At 43.8% G+C, this 23,706-nt stretch overlaps 1 protein-coding gene and 1 long non-coding RNA gene across 4 annotated transcripts; one reads left to right on the forward strand and one right to left on the reverse strand.

The window, feature by feature from the left end:
• Window positions 1-494: 494 nt before the first annotated feature.
• LOC122464970 lies at window positions 495-8,024 on the reverse strand. 3 transcript variants are annotated; one of them, XR_006289441.1, is made up of 4 exons: window positions 7,880-8,024; window positions 7,177-7,280; window positions 731-816; window positions 495-639 (listed from the first exon to the last, which is right to left on the reverse strand). It is a non-coding gene; the product is annotated as an uncharacterized LOC122464970 (long non-coding RNA). The 3 variants fall into 3 exon arrangements; XR_006289439.1 differs by lacking the exon at window positions 7,880-8,024 and adding an exon at window positions 7,720-7,820; XR_006289440.1 differs by lacking the exons at window positions 731-816; window positions 7,880-8,024 and adding an exon at window positions 7,720-7,820.
• Window positions 8,025-13,994: 5,970 nt separating this feature from the next.
• LOC102945274 (hibernation-associated plasma protein HP-25) lies at window positions 13,995-18,716 on the forward strand. The gene is made up of 3 exons (XM_027825086.3): window positions 13,995-14,169; window positions 15,220-15,390; window positions 16,851-18,716. Exons 1-3 carry the CDS (start codon window positions 14,127-14,129, stop codon window positions 17,351-17,353), a joined length of 717 nt encoding a protein of 238 aa, XP_027680887.2. The 5' UTR covers window positions 13,995-14,126; the 3' UTR covers window positions 17,354-18,716.
• The last annotated feature ends 4,990 nt before the right edge of the window (window positions 18,717-23,706 follow it).

Raw genomic sequence — 23,706 nt, forward strand, 5'->3', positions numbered from 1 at the left:
CCTGATGACTAGAACGCTGACTAAACCCAACTTTTCTGCGTAAGCTGTTGCCGGGGCACACAGAATTTATGTTAGACAGCGCATCTATCACTGAACAAACAAGTTGTTTTCCAGAATGGCGCACAGGTTACAAAAATAGCACTGGTCAGGTAGTACGGAACTGGAGAGGGAAGTTGCCCTGACTGGAATGAAATTCTCAAACTCCATGGGAAGGTCACATATATAGCCTACCAGTTAAATCTACAAACTATTAACTCTCATCTACAAAGCCCCACTTACATATATGGCCCATCTACCTCTTCAATACTATTCATCCCTGCTGAAGATTAGCTTTGTTAAGTCACTTAATGGCTGCCTAACATTCCAGTGCTTTGAGCCACAGCAGGTCACCCAGAGGCACAGGAACAAAAGGGTTAAAATCTGAGATTAAATGACCTGTATGTTCCATAAACAGCACTCAGTTGGGCCAATTTAATAAATGTAACAAACTATCAGTGACACCCTGACCAAAAAATGCACACTCCCAAATTGAATGTGATTTATTAATACAGGGCAACGCCACATGGAGAAGCTTCAGAAGGTGCAGGGAGAAGCAAACCAAACAGGGTTAAGCAGCTCAGATGACAGCTGTTCTTGTCCCTGAAAAGAAAATTTGCTCAATTATTCATGTTCAACTTAAAGTGACAATGAAGCCAGCTTCAACAGAGCACTTCTCCTGCATTATTCATACCCTAGAGCCAGCAGAGTCTCTGCAAAGAGACATTTCTGTGGATGGAAGGAACCTGAAAAGGCACTGTAGCCAAGCTTGTTCACAAGCTGAATGAAGAGAGGGGAAGAAATAAGAAAAATAATTAATTGTGAAGCATTTCTTATACCACCATGCAATAGCTTTGTAGACTCTGCATCTTGTTTCCCCACCATATTTTCGGGTCTAAGTGAACAGGGGAGCAGTCAAAGTTGCATCTCCGTGCCTGTTCACCAGGGTTTATTATTATAGCCAATATTTGTTTGTTCATTCAGAGAGAATCCACACAGTGCAGCATCTGCTTGATGACATAAGTTTTTATTTGCCCACATCCCTTCAAACTGGGATACCTAGAGATCTTCCTTTCCCCTAGTCTTCACTGAGGGAAGGACTCCAGCTAATCCTCAGTTCCTCTTCAGAGGGCTGCATCTCTCAAGCTACTTCTCTGGAACTCTTAGAACCAAATTTTCTAGAAGTGGTCCCTAATTTTGGCCACCAACCCTCCCCGACATCAGTGGGAGCCAGTGGCCGCTCAGCACTCCAGAAGAGGTTCAAGATGCCTCAAGTCATGCACCCAAATATTGAAGTGCCCAAAATTAGAGGCCATTTTGGAAATGGGGACCATATCATAAACTGATACTACTGAGCTTTCCGGTTATGTTTCCTGTTTATAACCAGGGAACCTAGTTTTCCATGATAAAACCCTCCAAAATTATCTGATTTAAAAAATCCACATTTTTCTGTGATTAAAATGAAACGCTGAGCTTAGTTTCACTAGCCACACTATATATAGGTATCAGTTGAACACAATGTTTTATTGATATACAGTTAGAGCCCTGCTAATCTGAGCCTCCATTATCCAGCCCTCCATATTAACCAAACCACCAGCTGCCTGACCCCCGCTGCATGAGGCTGATCACCCAAGCTCCCACCGCCATCTTAAAATAGGGGAGGGAAAACTCTTTGCCAGTTCTCCTCATTATCCCAATTTTTGATGATCTAATCTGGTCCCAGTCCTTATTAGATTGGATAAATGGAGTTCCACTGTAAATTTAAAGCACATTAAAAAAAAACCAACCACGAAAGAGGGAGAAGTTGTGCGCATTGAATAAGTAACACTAGTACTTTCAGTAAAATTTAGTTAATGGGTGTTTATTTTTTCACAAAACACGAAAACTAAAGATTCTCTGGTTAAAAAACAAAACAAAAAAACCCACCACAAATTCTGCATTTTTCCCCATGGGAAACGGATTTCTAGGATCCATGTTTATAACGCCAATAAGGAGCAGTGGAATTCTGGTGAGAATTCACATGGGAATATAACTGACATGAGCATGTAGTGGCCACAGTCGGGTCATTTTCTGTGAAAGGGTGTGAATTGCTCCTTTGAAGCCAGTCCTTCCACTGTCCTCTTCCCCCATGTTCCTGCAGTGGTACGGGTTTCCTGCATTTAGCATCCTAAGTGCATGCAAACGCAGAGCCGTTGATATGCATTTTGCTATTGCAGTTAGCTGTTTCAGCAACTGCCGATGCATTGGAGGGAATGCTCATGCTCTAGAGCAAGTCCACTGGAATAAATGGAATAGGGACTCTGTACCAGGGGTCACAGGAGCACTGTCCTGGAAAAAAAGAAGGCTGCCAACCCAGCTAACTATGAGGATTTTTCTCCTGCCCCCACCATGTTCTGAGATTTTTTTTTTTTTTTAAATCTCTCTGAAGGATCATGGATGGCCATAATTGGACATGGGACATTGGATGGGGAGGACCAGCGCTCTGAGGTGGCACCAAATATTTTCTCTTTCCGATTCTTGGCTGGCTGGTTCTTGCTCACATGCTCAGGGTCTAACTGATTGCCATCTGGGGGTTCAGAAAAGATTTCCCGCCAGGTCAGATAGGCCAAAAAAAATCCCCAACGTCACTGCTATTCTATTCAGCATGGGGGTGCAGGTCATTTGCCGGGATTATCTGGCTCTCTCACAAACGTTTCCCTGGCACTGCGGGGGCCTCAGGCACTGGGGCATCTCGGTCCCTCCTATCCTCTGCCTGTGGCACATAATAGTCTAGTCTCCTGTGGGCTGTAATATTTTGAACTCATTGCGGTTGTTGGGTTTGGTGTGTGGGTTAGCGTTGGTGGCCTGTGACATACAGGAAGTCAGACTACATGATTTGGGGGCCCCTTCTGGGCTTATACTCTGACAGTTCTCAGAAGGCCCTCAGAGGCAGGAGCTTCCCCCCGGAGTGGCACAGAAGTAATACATGCCCTTTCACTCCAACTAAGTTACCAGGTGGAAGTGACAGCTCCGTAGGAGCCTCACAACGTGCTGCACACATTTGCGTTCTCTGGGGAACACCAAAGCTTTGGAACAAAGCTTTAGCACTAAAATATATATGGGGTTTGTAAAACTTAGCATCCTCACCAGGCCATGTCATTCTATGGCAATCCTTTAACCACAGGGGTATGAATTGGACTATGAATATGCTATGAATGCCCACAGGTACAGCAATTCAGCCCTGTGGATGGGTGGTGTTACACTCATGGGAGAGGTAGCTTTGTACCCTTAGAAAGCATAACAGCTAGTACTAATTCCAGCAGGACTCTTCCTTTCACGGAGGTAACCAAGGGGCTTTGAACTCACTCCTACTACTGAATTATGGTGCAAACACACTGCTGATTATATTGATGCAATTAGCTGCCACAGAGCATTCTTTAAATTATGGGGAATTTATATTCAAAAGCAGATACAATAGAGTGTGTACAAATATTTTCAAGACTGCACAGAACAACAAAATAAAATCCTCTTACCTCTTCCCCTTCCATGGACAAGCTGAATACTGTAGAGCACCAGTTTTCAGACTTTTTGAGCTGAGCGCCCCCACCCTTTTGAGTTACAATTTTTGTTTGTGACCCTCGCCCCCCGCCCAACCCAGACAAAAATAGACAGTACCAGCCCTTCCCCCTCAGGTTTTCGGGGTAGGGGAAGGCAAATGCGACAGTCTCTGGGGGTGGAGCCAGCGCCGAGACTGCTGGGAACCGAAATTGGTGTGGCCATGGCAGATGTTGACACTGACCCACAGGTTGGGTGGCCCACCGAGGTGAGTCACGGAGGGAGTGCCACATCCACCCACTGAGCCCCAGCATGTGGGGCTGGCCCCCTAAATGTTCCTCTGTGCCCTCCCTTCGGGGGCAAGCCCCACAGTTTGAAAACCTCTACTCTAGAGGAGCCAAACAGCCAGCAACGTCACAGCACTGAGCTTATTAATGTATTACAGTCAAAGAGGAAGATAGAAGGAGAAAACCTGTACATTCAAAACTATGTTTTGTGCTGAATCCCCCTAGTACTTTATTCCTTGGGTCATTCATCACTTAAAATATATTTAACTCTTAAAGGGGCTTGCAAAATCAAATGTAAGACCTGTAGCATATCCTAGGTGGACATCTAGTGGCAAAAGCATGGTTAACAAGAGAATACAATATCTTACTATATGTCCCATTCTGTGCATCCGATGAAGTGGGCTGTAGCCCATGAAAGCTTATGCTCTAATAAATGTGTTAGTCTCTAAGGTGCCACAAGTACTCCTGTTCTTTTTGCGAATACAGACTAACACGGCTGCTACTCTGAAATCTAAAGAATGTAAACTGGACAGACATTTTACCTAGCCTCATACACACTCTCCACCTGTGACAAATAGCCATGTGCACGAGCTACATTACAGTCAATATCTATGTGCAAGGCTCAGTTGTTTGGTCAAACTTTTTAAGTTCACATAATAGTAGGGACAGGCGGAGCCAAGGAATTAAGTGGAGTTACAGTACTGGGCCTGTTCCTAAATTGAAAATCTTGTCTTTTGCCATTTTCTAGCTTTTTTTAAAATTCATAGACATTAACACCACAAGGGACCATTGTAATAATCTAGTCTGACTTCTTGCATAACAGAGGCCATAGACCATCCCACAGTAATTTCTAAATCAAGCCCATAATTTCTGATTAAACAGTAGTTTCTCTTTTAGAAAGATATCTAGTCTTCAAATCAAGACTTCAGGTGACAGAGAAGCCATCACAATCCTAAGTAAATTATTCCAGTGTTTGATTACTCCCAGTTATTTCTAGTCTAGTCTCTTATTTCTAGTCTGAATTTGTCTAGCTTCAGCATCTAACTCTTGAATTGCATTATGATTTTTTTCTGCTAGACTAGAGAGCCATCTTACTTTCAAAAACTTCTTCCCCATGTAGGTTCTTCTAGGTGATGATCAAGCCACTTCCTAACCTTCTTTTAGGCATATTGAGAGATTTAAGAAGTTCAATTTGTTTAGTTTAAAACATGGTTTCCAGATCTCAGATCATTCTAGTAGCTCTTTTCTGAACCCTTTCCAGCTTTTCCAACATCCTTTTTGAAGTATTGCCAGGTACTTGAGCATCTTACATCAATTCATCAACCACTTTGGGTGTCAAAAGGCATGGATATAGATTAGGGCTGTCAAGTGATTAAAAAAAATTAATCGTGATTAAAAAGTGTGGATTAATCGTGCTATTAAACAATAGAATACCATTTCTTTAAATATTTTTCTACATTTTCAAATATACTGATTTCAATAAACACAGAATACAAAGTGTATATTGCTCGTTTTATATTTATTTTTTATTACAAATATTTGCACTGTAAAAAAAGTATTCTTCAATTCACCTAATACAAATACTGTTTTGCAATCTCTTAATCATGAAAGTTGATCTTATAAATGTAGAATAAACAAAAAAACTGCAATCAAAAATAAAACAAAGTCCACTCAGTCCTACTTCAGTCAATCGCTCAGACAAACAAGTTTGGTTACAATTTGCAGGAGATAATGCTGCCATTTCTTGTTTACAATGTCACCTGAAAGTGAGAACAGACGTTTGCATGGCACCGTTGTCGCCAGTGTTGCAAGATATTTACATGCCAGATGTGCTAAAGATCCATCGGTCTCTTCATGCTTCAACCACCATTCCAAAGGACAGGGCATGCATCCATTTGCACCATCTGAGTCAGATGCCAAAAAGCAGAAGGTTGATTTTCTTTTTTGGTGGTTCGAGTTCTGTAGTTTCTGCATCTGAGTGTTGCTCTTTTCAGACTTCTGAAAGCATGCTCCACACCTCGTCCCTCTCAGATTTTGGATGGCACTTCAGATTCTTAAACCTTGGGTTGAGTGCTGTAGCTATTTTCAGAAATCTCACATTGACAGCAGATTTGACAAAATGCAAAGAAGGCACCAAAGTGTTCTTAAAACGAACATGTGCTGGGTCATCATCCAAGACTGTGATAACATGAAATATATGCAGAATTCAGGTAAAACAGAACAGGAGACATACAATTCTCCCCCAAGGAGTTCAGTCACAAATTTAATTAATCCTTTTTTTTTTTTTTTTAAACTAGCATCATCAGCATGGAAGCATGTCCTCTGGAATGGTGGCCAAAGCATGAAGGGGCACACAAATGTTTAGTATATCTGGCACGTAAATACCTTGCAACACTGGCTACAAAACTGCCATGCGAACGCCTGTTCTTATTTTCAGGTGACATTGTAAATAAGAAGCAGGTAGCGTTATGTCCTGTAAATGCAAACAAACTTGTTTGTCTTAGTGTCAGCTGAACAAGAAGTAGGACTGACTGAGTGGACTTGTAGGCTCAAAAGTTTTAGATTGTTTTGGTTCTGAGTGCAGTTATGTAAAAAAAAAAAAAAAATCTACATTTGTAAGTTACACTTTCACGATAAAGAGATTGCACTACAGTACTTGTATGAGGTGACTTGAAAAATACTATTTTTACAGTGCAAATATTTATAATCAAAATAATAATATAAAGTGGGCACTGTACACTTTGTATTCTGTGTTGTAAAAGAAATCAATATATTTGAAAATGTAGCAAAACATTCAAAAATATTTAATCAATTTCAATTGGTATTCTATTGTTTAACAGTGTGATTAATTGCGATTAATTTTTTTAACCGCAATTAATTTGAGTTTATCACGTAAGTTAACGGTGATTAAATCGACAGCACTAATATAGGTATTTACAAACCACTTTACATCTACTGGTAATTTCAGCCTCCTCATAGTACAGAGAAGCCATAGTTTTGGGGATGTAACTATTTCTAATTTCTCATTAACAGTTTGATGCTTTTGGGATATTCCCAGTATGTTGCATTCTACCTTGATTTTTCTCTGTGCTTTTTGGGGGCACGGCGGGGGGGGGGGGGAAATGGGGGAACAACCATAGTATTATGAGTATCTGGTCAGGCAACTTCAAAACTCCACCCATAACTTAATACATTGGTCTCAGGAGTCTATCTGCAGAAGGGAGCCAGGTTTGGGTCTCAAGCACAAATGAAGCTTACAGAAACTGAGAATACTGTGAAAGTAACACACTAAATGTTTAGTAGGGAAGAAGTTCCTTACCTTGTAAGTCCAGTGATATTCCAGTGCTCAAGATGCTGACACCGATGAATTGTGAAAGAATTTTCAAGCAACTCTCTGTGGCAGGAGTCACTTTGATGCAGAGCCTTTGGGGAAGGAGAAGTAAAGTGAAATAAATGGCAGAACCCACATGGAGAGAAAAGTATATCTAAGGTCAAAGCTTGTAAATCTCACATCCCATACAAGAGGTTTTTTGGTTTGTTTTTAGTAGATCTTCTGTTTGCTGTAGGACATTCTTTCTCCCTAATTTAGTCCAAATTTTGCTAAATCTTCTACACCCCAGAAGGACCTTTAAGAAGTAAGAGGGCTGGACTGAGAGTATTGCAAGGCATTTGTCTCAAGAGTCAGGACTAGTGACAAGCTTCTGTTTGTACAGCATACAGCAGCTCATCTCTTGAGCAGGCGTAGCCACCAGGAGTGCAGCACACCACCACTCTCAGCTCATCACTAAAACCAAATCTTCAAGGCCCTTAACAGTCTGGGACCAAAACTGACCCAGTGACAACTTTTCCATCTGCAACCCACCTAGAAATGCTTATCAGGGACAAACTAGCAGATTCCCAGTCCTACTCCAGCTAAATGCTGCATTCACTTTGTGTAAGATCAAAAGCTACCTATTTCCTGGGGTCTGGCTTTTAATACTAAAAGTAACTCACACGAAACAAACATGTCATTAAGTTCTTACCACCAACTCCACCCTGAATACAGGAAGTGGGAGTAGCCCCCTTCTAAGGGGGGAGTTAAACAAGCCACATCTGCCCCAGGGAGTCAGCAGTAATTAGCTGGCAGCTCTGTGCAGGGCTCCAAAGTTCTAACACCTGCTAACAGTGTGGGGCCAACAGGAGATTTCTGCCATCCCGTTACACTGCTGAGAGTGGAAGTATTCACCACCAAATGCAAAGCTTATTTATTCTTAGCAGCCTACTTACAATAGCAGGGACTGAAGAATGAAAATGAGGATAAGAATGGGAGACAATCCAAGTTAAGAGAGGTTTCAGAGTAGCAGCCGTGTTAGTCTGTATTCGCAAAAAGAAAAGGAGTACTTGTGGCACCTTAGAGACTAACCAATTTATTTGAGCATAAGCTTTCGTGAGCTACAGCTCACTTCATCGGATGCATTCAGTGGAAAATACAGTGGGGAGATTTATATACACAGAGAACATGAAACAATGGGTGTTACCATACACACTGCAAAGAGAATGATCACTTAAGCATCCGATGAAGTGAGCTGTAGCTCATGAAAGCTTATGCTCAAATAAATTGGTTAGTCTCTAAGGTGCCACAAGTACTCCTTTTCTTTTCACTTAAGGTGAGCTATTATCAGCAGGAGAGCAGGGGGAAGGGCTTTTTGTAGTGATAATCAAGGTGGGCCATTTCCAGTAGTTGACCAGAAAGTCTGAGGAACAGTTAAGAAAGAGGCTGTACCTTAGTAGGGCGAAAGCAGTGTCTATTCCAAATAATTATCTGCTTTTCATACTTTGTGTTTAATGTATGTATATTCTAAATACCAAAGAGGCAAGAGTATGACTTCATTTGCAGCAGTGCAAATCCAGAATAAACTCATTGATTTCAGTTACTCCAGATTTAAAGTTATGAGGAATTGCTCAGAAGCTGTCCCTAAATGTTTGAGAAGAATGCCTGTTCTGTGAAAACATGGGATTTTCCACAATGGCTCAGCCTATTAGTCCGTCTACTTTGGGATCGTGCCTTTGGCAGTATGCACTGTACATGATGCAGTATTGCCAAATCATGAGTCTCATGCTATGTGATGTAAACCCCAGCTCCTGGATTCATGAGAATACTGGAGAAACTCTTAGCTTTCACTTTTTACCGAAAAGTAAATGTCTAGTTGTCATGGCTGCAGAGAAAAGCTTGAAAATGCCACCTGAGTGAAACCTAAAGGCCCAGGAACCAAAAAGGCAAAGGATCCAAAATGTATTTCAAAAAACTAAACCCACCATGATTTATAGCCAATTGCATGATTTGGGGGCCTGGACTCCTGATTTTTGAATGCTTGGGATTAGCAATATTGCTGTTCCAGAATTAGGTGAACCCCATTTCCTTCCTTCCCTCACGCACTGCACTTAGCATGTAAATGGTTTTAGATCAATGTAATATAAGGGGATAAAGAAGTCAGGATCCTTCCTGATCACCACTGGGTTCTCATTTTCAAGGCCCTCAGTAGTCAAGGAGCACATCTCCACTTGCAACCTGCCTAGATAACTATGTTTATCAAAGATATAAGATAATGGATTTCTTATTGTGACCAACAAGGAGCTATCCACATTTTTGTGGAAGGTCAAAAGTTACCCCTTGCTTCCCAGGGCTTGGCTTTTATTAGCACAAGTAACTCAAACTAAATATAAGATTGTAGTTCATGCCATAGGGTTCCTACTTTAAACACAAAAAGAAAAGGAGTACTTGTGGCACCTTAGAGACTAACAAATTTATTTGAGCATAAGCTTACAGCTCATGAAAGCTTATACTCAAATAAATTTGTTAGTCTCTAAGGTGCCACAAGTACTCCTTTTCTTTTTGAGAATACAGACTAACACGGCTGCTACCCTGAAACTTTAAACACAGACACTCTCCCAGCCCTATGAAGCATGAGATTTGATTAACTTCATGATTATCCTCACAAAGCATAGCTCTCAATATTTTAAATGGCCATAACATTTTTCAGTATATTTTTAAATCCTGCCACAGCAGGGCATTCAAAATGTGATTATTAAGTTTGTCAAAATAAAACAAATTAGAAATCTGAAAACCTTACTTCATAGGAAAATAATGTCCTACTTAACCATTTTAGTACACTTTTAATGAGACTTCACAGTCAACAGAATAGCATTGTGAGGTTAAAAGTGTTGGTGAGTTCAGTGCTATGAATGCACTAAACTCATTTGTGTATGTCCTTGGAACAAGCGTGACTGTCTCAAGACACAGTACATTTCTTTTCCGGAACTAAAGTTCTTTTACCCTTTCTCTTTGGTTTTAATCTCCCTAGAACAGAGGTTCTCAAACTGTGGTCCGCGAGCTCCATTCAGGTGGTCCACGGATAGTTCCCTCTAACGTGCGCGCCTGGACAGCTGCACATGAGAGACTGAAGGGCCACCCACCTCATTAGTGGAGCCACAGGGGCATGGCTCCACTAATTAGGTGCCTGGACCCTGGAGGAGATGCATATGTAAGGTGAGGTGGTGGCCTTGGGGGGGAATAGGGGATAGGTGGGAGGGGGCAGTGGGGTGAGAAGAGAGGGTGGGGGTAATTTGGGATGTGCAGGGCTGCAGCGGCCAGAGAGAGGCAAATTTCCCCAGCTCCAGGGCTGCGGCTGCCAGGGAGAAACCCCCCTCCTTCCCAGCCCAGCTCAGGGGCTACCGTGGCAGGGGAGATCCCTCTCCTTCCCAGCCCCAGCTCAGGGGCTCTTGCAGCAGGGGAGAGAGAGGGCCATCGCATTAGAAAGGTAAGACTACTGATATTAAAATATGAGTTGTGTGCTTTTATTTGTAGAACAAAAAAAAAAAAACTTTAATGATTATTAAGGTTTTTTTTGTGTATTGCTTTTATCCAAAGTGCTTTACAATAGTTAGCTAACAGTACAAACAACATTTGGAAAGATCATTAAGTGGTCTGCCGAGACCTGCAGCAATTTTCAAGTGGTCCGTGAAAAAATAAATTTGAGAACCACGGCCCGGCCTAGAATAATGATCTGCACACACCATCTAGTGGTGCCAGGAAGGATTACACTTTACAATAGTGATAATTTTCATGGTTTATGGAAAGGCAGCTATTCAGGAAAAAACATGAAGGTCAATTCCGTCTCTGGAAAAAGAGATGTTTTACAAAGTGCTAAATAGGTGGCCACGAGCCAGATTTTCAGATGGCATAAATTGGCATTGTTCCATTGATTGCAAGGGAGCTACAGTAATTCATGCTGGCTAAAAATCCAGGCCAGTAACTGTTGATCTTTGCAAAGGGGTGGATGAACACTGCTTAGGGCCCAGCTGGCAGATGGTAAAACCCAGCCAAAGGAATCAGATACCCCTGTAGAAATTGCTTTGAGATGCAAAAGAAAAGTCATGTGAAGCTCAGACAATCTCCAAAAACAGCAGCAAAGTTAATTGGACAAAAGGATTTAATTGTATTTAGTAGATATTAGTCAATAAACAGTTTCAGAATCAGAGTTCCAAATACCATAATATAGGTTCTGGAAATCTGTTTTCCCATCATCAAAAACTGAGTTTCCAGTTCCAAAATCTAGGTTGCCACAACCAGGTTATGAATGCAGAATTCTGAATGCTGAGTTTTCAAAGCAGAGTTCCAAGATTCAAAAATTGAGATGTCAAATCTGCAGTGAAAGTGTCCTTAAAACAAACATGTGCTGGGTCATCATCTGAGACGGCTATAATATGAAATGTGTGGCAGAATGTGGGTAAAACAGAGCAGGGGGACATACAATCCTCCCCCAAGGAGTTCAGTCACAAATTTAATTAACGCATTATTTTTTCAGCAAGCATCATGAGTGTGGAAGCATGTCCTCTGGAATGGTGGCCAAAACATGAAGGAGCATACGAATGTTTAGCATATCTGGCACATAAATACCTTGCAAGGCCGGCTACAAATGTGCCATGTGAACTCTTGTTCTCACTTTCAGATGACATTGTAAATAAGAAGCAGGCAGCGTTATCTCCCATACATGTAAACTAACTTGTTTGTCTTAGCAATTGGCTGAATAAGAAGTAGGACTGAGTGGACTTGTAGGCGCTAAAGTTTTACATTGTTTTGAGTGCAGTTATGTAACCAAAAAAAAATAAAATAAAAATCTACATTTTTATTATAAAACTTATAAAAATTTGTAAGTTCAATTTTCATTATAAAGAGATTGCACTACAGTACTTGTATGAGGTGAATTGAAAAATATTTCTTTTGTTTATCATTTTACAGCACAAATATTTGTAATAAAAATAATATAAAGTGAGCACTGTACACTTTGTATTCTGTGTTGTAATTGAAATCAATATATTTGAAAATGTAAAAAACATCCAAAAATGTTTAAATAAATGGTATTGTTTAACAGCACGATTTATTTTTTTAATTGCTTGACAGCCTTAGTAAATACACATTCCTTTGTCTAGGACAGGCTGAACACATTTTAAAAACATATTTCAAGCACACATCTATAACTGTTTGTACACCATACGTATATACATCATACAATGATTTTTGGGATCAGTGTGTCACCAGTTTATCTATGATACTTTTACATGATGCCGTTGAGATACATATTATGATAACAGTGTATTGTGGCAATGAGTGTGTCAGGCCTGATGGGAGTTACAGTATGGGGAGCCCTCCGCCAGCTGGCACTGGGGTCTCCCAAGGTTAAAGTGGCACAGTAGGAGGAAGGGGGTTTTCCGCAGAGGGAAGACAGACCATTTGGGACTTGCTGCTCTCTTCAGTCCAATACTGTCCCTTAATGGCCTCCCCAGGCACAAAGAAATTGACCAGTCCCTGTATGTTAAGACTTACACCACCACAGCATTTATAGTAGATGTGTGACACTCTGGTGTGTTGGTAAGACACTGGGACTTCATTTTCTGGCCTCAGTCACTTGTTCTGGGTCAGTTACAAAGGTTAATGCCCCTGTCATAAGTTGGGTCAGTACCTGCTGTCTCCAGTGATTTAAAATTGAACTCGTTGAGCTGCAGGCTCAGCTCACTGACTACATGGAATGTGTGGGTGCATATGCCCGTCTGAGTGGAAGATGCCTTTTTGATCTCTGAGCTACCTCCCACATACTTGTATCTGATGCTCAATCCTCTGTATAAGAGCTAAGTAGCAGTAATATTAAACGATGCTGCCTGTAGGCTTGGCCAATGTTTACATGTGGCGTTTCCTAAGCATTAATAAAAGCGAAGCACCATTAAGGAAATCCATAGGAGTGCTTTGTGACAGGGCAAAGGATCCAATCAGAGGTGCAACTGCAGCATGCGTGGCTCTACCAGAGAGAGTTTTAATCGAACTAGCTCAAGGAACAATAGTAGCGAAGCCACAGCAACACCGGCTAGCCACCCAAGTACATACTTGCACTTACCGGTAGGCTTGTACTTGAGCAGCTTACCCATGCTGCAGCCCAAGCTGCCACAGCTTTGCTGCTCTCGGTCCCTGTGCTAACCAGATCAAAGCTAGCTTGGGTATCTCCACACAATCCTCGGTCACAGCTCCGATTGCAATGTAGATTTGCCCAAAGTCTCAACACCACTTTTTCTTGTACATAACTATTCTTCCCCTCCCCGTCCAGGAAATTTAATAAAGACAGCTGGTCAAACAGGCCTGTATACGGATAGATCATGTTTATGTAAACCTAGGCCTCTGCATTCCTGAACAATAGCCTGTTCTCTAGTTGGCTATACCAGCCTGTCTTTTCCCTTGTAGTCCCTCTGTTCCACATTCAGCCTGCCAGAGTATGACCCACAGCGATAGTTGGCAGAACAAATAAGGAAATGAGCCAAATTCACCCTAGTGTAACTGTCTTATCAATGGGATTATACCAGGGCTGAATTTGGCTCCGTACCCAAAAACAGCAATTAGATTAGTCAGTAATATTTGTGTTAGACATAGCCTGTTATTTTTCATTACTGTTATTTAAAAAGATACAGCAACTAGCAGAGTGGAGCAGAGCAGCCTTACAACAGCACGCCCCGAGAGCACAATGAGCAAACAGGAAGCAAGCAGGGAATGTATCCTGTTGGTTGGAGGAAGGTCAGTCCTAGAACAGGCAGGGTCACAGTAGGTCATCTGTGCACAAAGCAGAGATGAAGGAAGCTGTTTAATCATAGCTGTGTCTTTGAGGGTCCTAAGCAGAAGGGTGAGGAGCAGGATACAGGGACTCAGGAAACCGGTCTCTCGAAGGAGCTGGTTTTCCAGCTGTCGGGATGTCACGGGAAAGACGAGAAACTCACAGCGTGTTTTTATCAGGTGAGTTTCGTTCTTGTGGAGATACATGGCTTGATTCTCCTCTCATGCTGGGGGAAAATCAGGAGTAACTCTGGGCATCAGTGGCGCTCTGCCAGTGTCTAACTGGGACAGAGAGGGCAATCAGGCCCTCCATCCCTCATTAATACAGTGGGCTTAATTGTGGCTGTTAACACCCCAGCACTGGGAAGGGTGGCTTTGTGTGGGGAAGGCTGCGCACTGCACCAAGGCAGGCTCGAAAGGCATTCTGCCGGCTTCAGTCCGGAGGCAGGAACAGTGGCTCTAAGATCAGGAACAGCTCAGTAGCAACGGCGATAGTCTTTGAAAAGGTGCAATATTTGTTCCTCGCTGTGCCGCTGTGTTAGGTCTCAGAGTAGCAGCCGTGTTAGTCTGTATTCGCAAAAAGAAAAGGAGTACTTGTGGAACCTTAGAGACTAACCAATTTATTTGAGCATAAGCTTTCGTAGCTTACAAAAGCTTATGCTCAAATAAATTGGTTAGTCTATAAGGTGCCACAAGTACTCCTTTTCTTTTTGTGTTAGGTCAGACATCTGGGGTGAAATCCCAGCCCCAACACAGTCAATAGGATTTCTGCCACTGACTTCAGTGGGGCCAGAAGTTCACACCTCTAGTGTGGGAAGGGGGTGGGCACCCAAACCTTTTAGGGAGCCTAGAGTTGCTAGTGCTACCATTATATAAAACTTTCTCCTACTCTGCCCCTTCCATTCCAGGGCCAAATTCCACCCGGGGATCATTTGTACTGAGATACAAGAGCACCCTTATTTTAAGGCTTTGGCCCACATTTGTAAGATCTCTGGGGCCTACTGCCCTGTGTTTGTAGAATGTCTAGCACAATAGGGCCCTGATCTTGGTGGCCCTTAGGCACTAACATAATAAATGTGATTAATGATGATTTGAGTAGTGGTAAGCTGAGAAATATTGTGCAGTTCACATCCTGGAACCCCAATCTATATGGCTGTTTTTGTATTTTGCTTGTAGAAAATCACTGCTAGCAAGCTCTAATGAATGGCCTTCCCCTTTCTCCCCCTCCAGGGGTCTGGATTTTGGCTGTTTCAGTCACTATGGCAGTACAGGAAAAAAACCCTCTTGCTCCATGTCTCCCAGGACCCCAAGGTCCTCCTGGGAACAATGGAATTCCTGGTCATAATGGGCACAATGGGCTCAATGGGGAGAAAGGGGAGAAGGGACTCAGAGGGGAACCAGGTAAGTCACATTTGAGTGAGTCATTTAATCCAATACCAACTTCTGATAGCACTGTTTCACCAGTTTTCTCATTCAGAATTCAATACATTGCATATTTGGAACAACCAGAATCATTTCATAGCAACAGTTATTTAGTGATAGAATTATGATCCTAACATCAGAGATTTGCCCTTTCTGAAGGTAGGAATACGGTATGTATTTATATTAGACACCAGATGTTCTGCCGAGAAATGCAGTAAGAGACATTTGGATAACAACAGTTAGGAATGGTTTCATCATGGAGAGACTTTGCAGTGAAATACAAAATCCTGAACTGGGTTTTTGGCAAGTAAAAAAAACAACCAAAACTTACCTCTCAATCCACCTTAATGGCCTTCCCAGGGAGTGAAAATGTTTGACTGACACACTCTCCTGGTGTTTATTCCTAATGCTCTGGATTAGACTTAGTGTTTAGGCTCATGAAGCATTCTCAGGTGGTGGTGGGGGCGTTGAGTGCCCACACACACATGTTTCAGGCAGTTCTGAGGAGGTAAGGGGACATATCAAGGATGGAGCCAGGGTATTGCTGTCCCCCAGTGATTCCCCCCTTTTGCAATGCCATAGGAGCTTTATGGGGGCACAAGACAGGGAATAGAACACACTGAGGGTGAAATTTCCCCTGTGAAACTTTTCTTCAAGTTTACAATTTTGTTTCCTCCCCTCCCCCCAAAAAATAAATAATTTGTTTTGTTGTTGAAAGTTTGTTTTGTCAAAAAAAAATTCTGTTGGGGGAGAAAAAAAATGGATTATTTTTTGACCAGCTCTATTAGGGAAGCTCGAGCTAAATTAAACTGCTCGGGGGATTGGGGGCGGGCAGCAATCCAGCCCCCAGCAGCTCCAGCATAGGGGCTCTGCAAATCACCTCCCCTCTGACCCTGCCTTACATCCAGCACTGAATGAATTCCATTGTTTTAGGATAAATGATCGCCTCCTTGCTCTGAGACCCCAGAGAGGGGACAACATCCACCCACAGAAGTGTTAAAGACAGAGCTCTACTCACTCTTCATCCACATACACACCTGTAGACATACATCCCACCTGAGAATGCTTCATGAGCCTAAACACGTAGGCACACTCCAGGGCATTAGGAATAAACCACAAAGAGTGTGTGTCAGTCAAACATTTTCACTCCCAAGGACAATAATTAGGAGTAGTGTATTTTTTCTGGAGTTAAAGCTGAGGCTGTTTTACTGTGAACAGAGTTTTTGGGTATGGTATGAGTATTTCTCTTACTTTAGGGAGTTTGCAATGCTTTAAATTGTAGTTTAATCCCACCCTGTTGGGCAGTGTCTCTAACTGACCCTCTGCAGGCATTGTCAACAAAGAAGTTTTTGGGGATTTTAAATGAGTCACGTTAGAGCAGGATGAGAACAAATGGAAAAGTATTTGCTTCTAGCTCATTCTTTTTTAATCTTTTTCAGGTTCCACAGGAACACGTGGGCCACAGGGCCCTCCAGGAAAACTACGTCCAATGGGACCAAAGGGCGAAAGTGGACAACCAGGTCCCAGCGGCCCACAAGGAAGCCCAGGAGAATGCTCACCACGTCAGAAATCTGCTTTTGCCATGCAACTTGCCAAAAACTATCCAGCTCCTAAACAACCAATTATATTTCATGAAATCTTATACAATGATCAGCAACATTTTGATAAGGCCACTGGAATTTTCACTTGTCAAATACCTGGAGTTTATTACTTTGGCTACAATGTAGAGTTGTACCGGAACACCACGACCATTCACCTAATGAAAAACAGCCAAGCGGTGATAGGATCATATCAGACCACCCTAAACTCTTATGAAAATATGTCAGGAAGTACAGTCCTTAAGCTGGAGAAGGGTGACAAGGTCTGGTTAGAAGTGAACCAGGAAAGGAATGGAGCGACACACACAAGCTACTTTTTGGGTTACCTGATATTTGAAATTTAGATTTCTGAAAAACTTCTGAATTAGCCTCACCATTGTGTCAGAATTTAAGAGATGAGGAAAGTATACCTGAGGGTGGGGGAGGCAGGAGGTTTTGTCAGAGTCTGATTCCATATTATAGCAGCGTCTGTTATTATGGTAGCACCGCCTACTATTATGGTGGCCCTACACTTCCCATTATAAGACACAGTTTTTGTTGTTTATAACTTTTCCAAACTTTAATGGTTTGGGCTGAAAATTTCCATGCCAGGTGTCTGACTGTCCCTGAATGTTTTTGGAAAATGTCAGCCAAAACACTTTAGCCGATTCTGAGAATGAGTATAAGGGAAAATACATTTTGCCTGTGTTAAAAAACTCTGGTGACTTTTTCTTTGAGAAGCTCTAATGCCCCCATACTTTGGAGCAAGGTCTTGATATTTGGCAAGAGAATGACTTTTGTGTCTGGGATGTTCCTGTTGGCATTGCTTTGAAAAGCTGCCCAAATTTAGCCGCGTTATAAGACTTTGAAAATGTGCAATTCACACATGCTCAGTAGACACTTCCTAGAACTCCACAGCTAAATTCCCAAAAGATTCCATCTGTGATGTGGCTCTCCATATGCTTTATAAAAATATGTTTGTAAGTGTGAATATAATGTAACTGAAATATGCTTTATGCAAAAGGTCTCTTGTAAGGTATAATTTCAGCGCTTATAATCTACTGAGTGTGTCCATCCTATTTGTATGAATGTATCATTCTTGTATCTGAAACTAGGACTATGAAGTATAACTCTGAGGTTCTATTGTAATTATGCAAAGTGTGGGCCATTAATGGTGGTTTAGAATCTTGATGGCTCCCATTGACTAGGATGATTGGTTGTAAATGGTTTATTTTCCTGCAAGCCTTCCGGTATACGTGCGGACCAGCCCTGGAAGAATGGAGGGGGTCTCACAGGACATACAAACGTGGCACCTGATACTGGAATCCATCTTAAACCCGGTGCTTTTCCATTTAGAAGGAGGGGTGGGAACCCAGAGAGATAAAATATTCCCGCCTTGTGCCAAAGATATAAAAGGTGGAACAGAACAAAGAGGCTCACAGTCATGAGAAAGCCCTTGCCTTTCACCTAAGATGCCTGCTGGAACTAACAAGGACTGTACTGGGGAAAGGACTGGGCCCAGACTAGGAAGGAGTCTAGTCTGTGAAAGAAGCTTATTGGAACATCTGTAAGGGTGAGATTTACCTGTAATCAGTTTCTTAATGTATTAGGCTTAGACTTGTGTGTTTTTGCTTTATTTTGCTTGGTGACTTACTTTGTTCTGTCTGTTATTACTTTGAACCACTTAAATCCTATTTTTTATACTTAATAAAATCACTTTTGTTTATTAATAAACCCAGAATAAGTGATTAATACCTGGGGGAGCAAACAGCTGTGCAACAACTCTCTATCAGTGTTATAGAGGGTGGACAATTTGTGAGTTTACCCTGTATAAGCTTTATACAGAGTAAAACAGATTTATTTGGGGTTTGGATCCCATTGGGAGCTGGATGTCTGGGTGCTGGAGATAGGTAACCTGCTGAGTGGTTTTTAGTTAAAACCTGCAGCTTTGGAGGCCCTGGGTCTATGTTGCAGCAGGCTTGCATGTCTGGCTCAACAAGACAGGGTTCTGGAGTCCCAAGCTGGCAGGGAAAACTGGCTCAGAGGTAATCTCAGCACGTCAGGTGACAGTCCCAAGGGGGTCTCTGTGACCGAACCCATCACACCATCCACACTGAGCAAGACTTTTCTGACAATTGCAGTTCCCAGCTGCTGTGGACTGGATCCCTGAAATTGACAGCAGGCACCCTGTTCCTCTCCTGATCTCTCAATGCCACCTCATTGACATCCACACAATGTGGAGGAGGAAGCTGACTGACATGAAGGCAGAGGGGACAAGAGCTGGAACTCGGGGTTGGGACAGAGGAAAGTAGATTTGGGCAAGGAACATAAGGGAAAGGCTGGGACTGGAGGCTAGCGGGGCAGGAGGGCGGGCAAGAGGGAAACTGGGACTGGGTGTTGTGAGGGAGACTGGGAACCGGGAAAGAAATGAGGTGGGAACCAAGAGCCGATGAGGACCACAAAAGGGGACATTGGGAGTGGAAACCAGTAAGGCAGGGAAAGGAACTGGGAGGGAGACATATCTGATGAGAAGCAAAGGTAGGGGAGGAGAACTGGGACTGGCTGAGCAAAGATACTGGGAAGAGGAGCTGTGTGTGTGTGGCGGGGGGGCTGGTCCCATTGAGATTGAATGAAGAGCTCTGGGAGGGAGACTGAGAGCCAGTGGGGATGGGGAACATGGGCATGGGGGGGGATTACTGTAAACTGTAGGGGAGTGGAGAGAGAGAGAGAGATTGGTTGAGACGTTAGGAGGATGAGATTGGGTCTGGCTGAGCAAGGAAACTGGGGACAAAGAGCCAGGTAATGTGAGAAATGGGACTGGATGGGCAAAGAGAATAGGATTTAGAATTGTGGGGAGAAACTAGGATGGGGACTCAGGAGGGGAAAACTGGGACTGGCTGGGCAAGGAAACTGGGACTGGGATAAGTTGGAGGAGAAGGGGCAGAAAAGGTCAAATGGGCAGAAGAGTCTATGCGCACTACAGCACACTCCCACCAAAGGATGGAATGGAACCAAAGATTTCTGCCCCTCACCATTCTTCTGCTTTCAGCAAATGTATGTGAATCCCTCTGGCAAAGCATCTCATCTTCCTTTAGTGTTGGTCCACATAAAGGGTAATCACCTGCTACTACTATCAGTTACTCCGTTAGCTCAAGTGGCAGAGCTCTGTGTGGTTGAGCTAAAGGGTCCAACCTGAGGGTATCAATATGTTGCCACATGGTAGAACTTCTGTTTTTTCAGTGTTCCTTTTTAAAAACATAGGAAATTACATACAACAAATTACACTATAAGTTTGCAAAGTCAAGCACTCAAAAGTCAGGGAATGCCAGGATGATGGTTGCCTCTGCAACATTAATTTGGACCCGTTGTGTGCATGCATGCATTATAACACAGTCCTGAATTACATGATCACATATTATTTTTTCCACAGGACCCTTGCCTCATTCAGCGCACAGGATGGACAGTGTTGTGGGGATGAAACAGGGTTGTGAACTGAACAAAGCTGTAGGACCTTTGCCTCATTTGTTGCAGAAGTAGGAAGGTGTGTAGTGCATGAGGCAGAGGCTTGCAGGAAGAGAAAGGTTGTTCTCATATTTAAGGTAATTGAATGCTGCCCTGAAGAACTGGATTCTATTCCTGTCTCTGCCACAGAGTTCCTGCATGATGCTGGGCAAGTCTCTTAAACCAAATTTTTACAGGTGTTCACGATGTTTTTCCTCATTATCTGGGTGCCTGACATAACATCCCAGGGCCTGGTTTGCAGAACTGCTGATCACTTATAGCTGCAAGTGAAGTCAGTGGGAGCTTTGCATTGAACACATACGCACTGAAAATATATTGTATATGAAGTGCTATGTATTGCTAAGTATTTTGAAAAATCAGCTTCTAGATGTCTCAAATTGGGCATCTACAATTAGTGGACACATGTGAACTTAAACTCTCTGTGCCTCAGTTCCCCCATCTATAAAATGGGGATAAGAATTTCTCACCTCACAGGGGTGGTGTGAAAATAAATTCATTAATGTTTGTAAAGCACGTAGATACCATTGTGGTGGGCATCATAGAAAAGCCTATGAGGAAATTAATAATTCTGTTTTCAGAGCTGGGTTTGAACAGAATGCAGTAAATAACACTTAGGGCCATACCCTGGACAACACGGAGAAAACGAAATATTGAATAGCTGTTCATTAAGGTCAAATCTACACTACAAATTTCCATAGGTGCAGCTGCACCGATGCAGCTGTAGCACGGCTGGTGAAGTTGCTCTAGCCAATGGGAGAGAGCTCTCCCGTCGTCTTCATAACTTCCCCTCCGCGAGAGGCAGCAGTTATAATGGCAACAGAAGCTCTCCTGCCAACATAGGGGGTTAAAGTCGATATAATGACGTTTCTCAGAGGGGTGGATTTTTCACACCCCTGAGACGGATAAGCAACATTCCCCAGCTGCAGAAAAAAGAACTGGGAAGACCTGAGGTGGGGGGATAAAAGCTGGTTGCTGGAAAGAGTCAGAGCTCTCACCTGGTGTCTGACCAAAGAATCAGATGGGGAGAAAGACAGAGCTTGACCCAAGGGGCTCCCCTGGCAAGGGTTAAGGTTACTAAGGGCAGCAAGGGTTAGGTTTACAAAGTATAGAATCCCTGGGCTATGGTTCTCATGGGGGTCTGAAAGGCTCCTCAATTCATAGATTCATAGATATTAAGGTCAGACGGGACCCTTATGATCTAGTCTGACCTCCTGCACAATGCAGGCCACCGAATCTCACCCACCCACTCCTCAAGCTAGGGTTAGGTTTATAAATAATCAGGCTTCCCAGGCTAGTGTGAGAGTTACTAATGGTAGGGCTTCCTGGGTAACCTAGGGGAGGGCTCCGCTGGATAAGGCTAGGCTTACCAAAGGTTAGGGCTCCCTGGGCTAGGGTAATGTCTGGGGTCAATAGATCTCCCTGGGCTAGGGTTACCAAGTATACAGCTCCCCGAGCTAGGGTTATGCTTGGGGGCCAGTATGGCTCCCTTGGCTCGGGTTAGGGTTACATTTTGGGAAAGTAGAGCTCCGCAGCCTTGGGCTAGTGTGACCAGGTGCTAGTGTGACCAGGTGCAAGAGCTCCCCAGGGTAGGGCTCCTCTGGCTAGGGTTACCGGGGTAGGGCTCGGGCTCCCCAGACTGGGGCTAGGGTTACCGGGGTAGGGCTCGGGCTCCCTAGACTGGGGCTAGGGTTGGGGTCAGTAGGGCTCCCCAGGCTAGGGCTAAGGTGACCCAGTGCTAGAGCTCCCCAAGGTAGGGGTCCCTGGGCTTGGGTTCCCCAGACTGGGGCTAGGGCTACCAGGGGTAGGGCTCCCTGGGCTAGGGTTAGTGTTAGTGTTACCAAGGGTCGTTCTCCCTTGCCTAGGGTTAGGCTTTCCAAGGGTATGGCTCCCAGGGCTATGGTTAAGCTTTCCCAAGCCAGGGCTTCCAGGCCTAGGATTACACTTGGGGTCTCTAGGGCTCCCTTGGCTAGGGATGAGTTACCAAAGGTCAGGCTCCCCAGGTTAGGCTTAAGGTTACCAATGGTCTGGCTCCCTGGGCTAGGGATAGGATTCCCAAGGGTAGGGCTCCCCAGGCTTGAGTTAGGGCACCAAAGTGTAGAGCTCCATGGGCTTGGGTTATGCATGGGGTCAATAGGGCTCCCCAGCCTTGGGCTAGGGAGACCCAGTGTTAGGGTTCCCCAGGATAGAGCTGTCTAGGCTCAGGCTACACTTAGCAAGGGCAGGACTCCCCAGTCTAGGGTTACACTTGGGGTCAGTAGGGCTTCCCAGCCTAGGGCTGGGTGACCCAGCCTAGGGCTAGGGCAACCCAGTTCTAGGACTCTCCAGGGTAGGGGTCTCTGGGCTTGGATAGAGTTACCAGGGATAGAATCTCCAGGCTAGGATTACCAGGGGTAGGCTTACCAAGGGTTGGGCTCCCAGGGATAGGGTCATGGTTACCAAGGGTTGTTCTCCCTTACCTGGGGTTAGACTTTCCAAGGGTAGTGCTCCCCAGCTTTGGGGTAGGCTTTTCAAGGGTGGGGTTCCCCGGGCTAGGATTACACTTTGGGTCTGTAGGGCTCCCTTGGCTAGGGATGAGTTACCAAGGATTGGGCTCCCCAGGCTATGGTTAAGGTTACCAAGAGTCAGGCTCCCTGCGCTAGAATTAGGGTTCCAAAGTGTAGGGCTCCCCGGGTAACTGTTAGGGTTACAAAGGCAGGGCTCTCCAGCTAGCATAACACTTGGGATCAGAAGATCTCCCTGGGCAAGGGTTAGGGTTACCAAAGGTAGGGCTCCCTGGCTTAGAGTTAGGGTTACCAAGAGCAAGATTCCCCTGGCTCAGAGTTAGGGGTATCAAGCAAAGGGTTCTCCAGGCTAGGGTTAGCATTACTAAAGGTAGATTTCCCTACTCTAGGATTAGACTTGGGGTCAGTTTGGCTCCCTAGGCTAGACTTAGGGTTACTAAGGATAGGGCTCCTTGTTTTATGGCTATGCTTGGAGTCAGTAGGAATTCCCTGGGTAGAGTTAGGGTTACTATGGGTAGTGTATTTGGAGCTAAGGTTCCTATGGTATGGCAGTTGGAGCTAGGGTTACGATTACCATGGGTAGCGTACATGGAGTTAGGGTTAGGGTTCCTATGGGTAGTGTATTTGGATCTAGGCTTAGCTAGGCAGAGAGATTCTAAGGGTAGGGCTCCCCATGGTAAGGTTTGGGTAATTCT

Source organism: Chelonia mydas, chromosome 1, assembly GCF_015237465.2.
Source record: "Chelonia mydas isolate rCheMyd1 chromosome 1, rCheMyd1.pri.v2, whole genome shotgun sequence".
Lineage (NCBI taxonomy): Eukaryota > Metazoa > Chordata > Testudines > Cheloniidae > Chelonia > Chelonia mydas.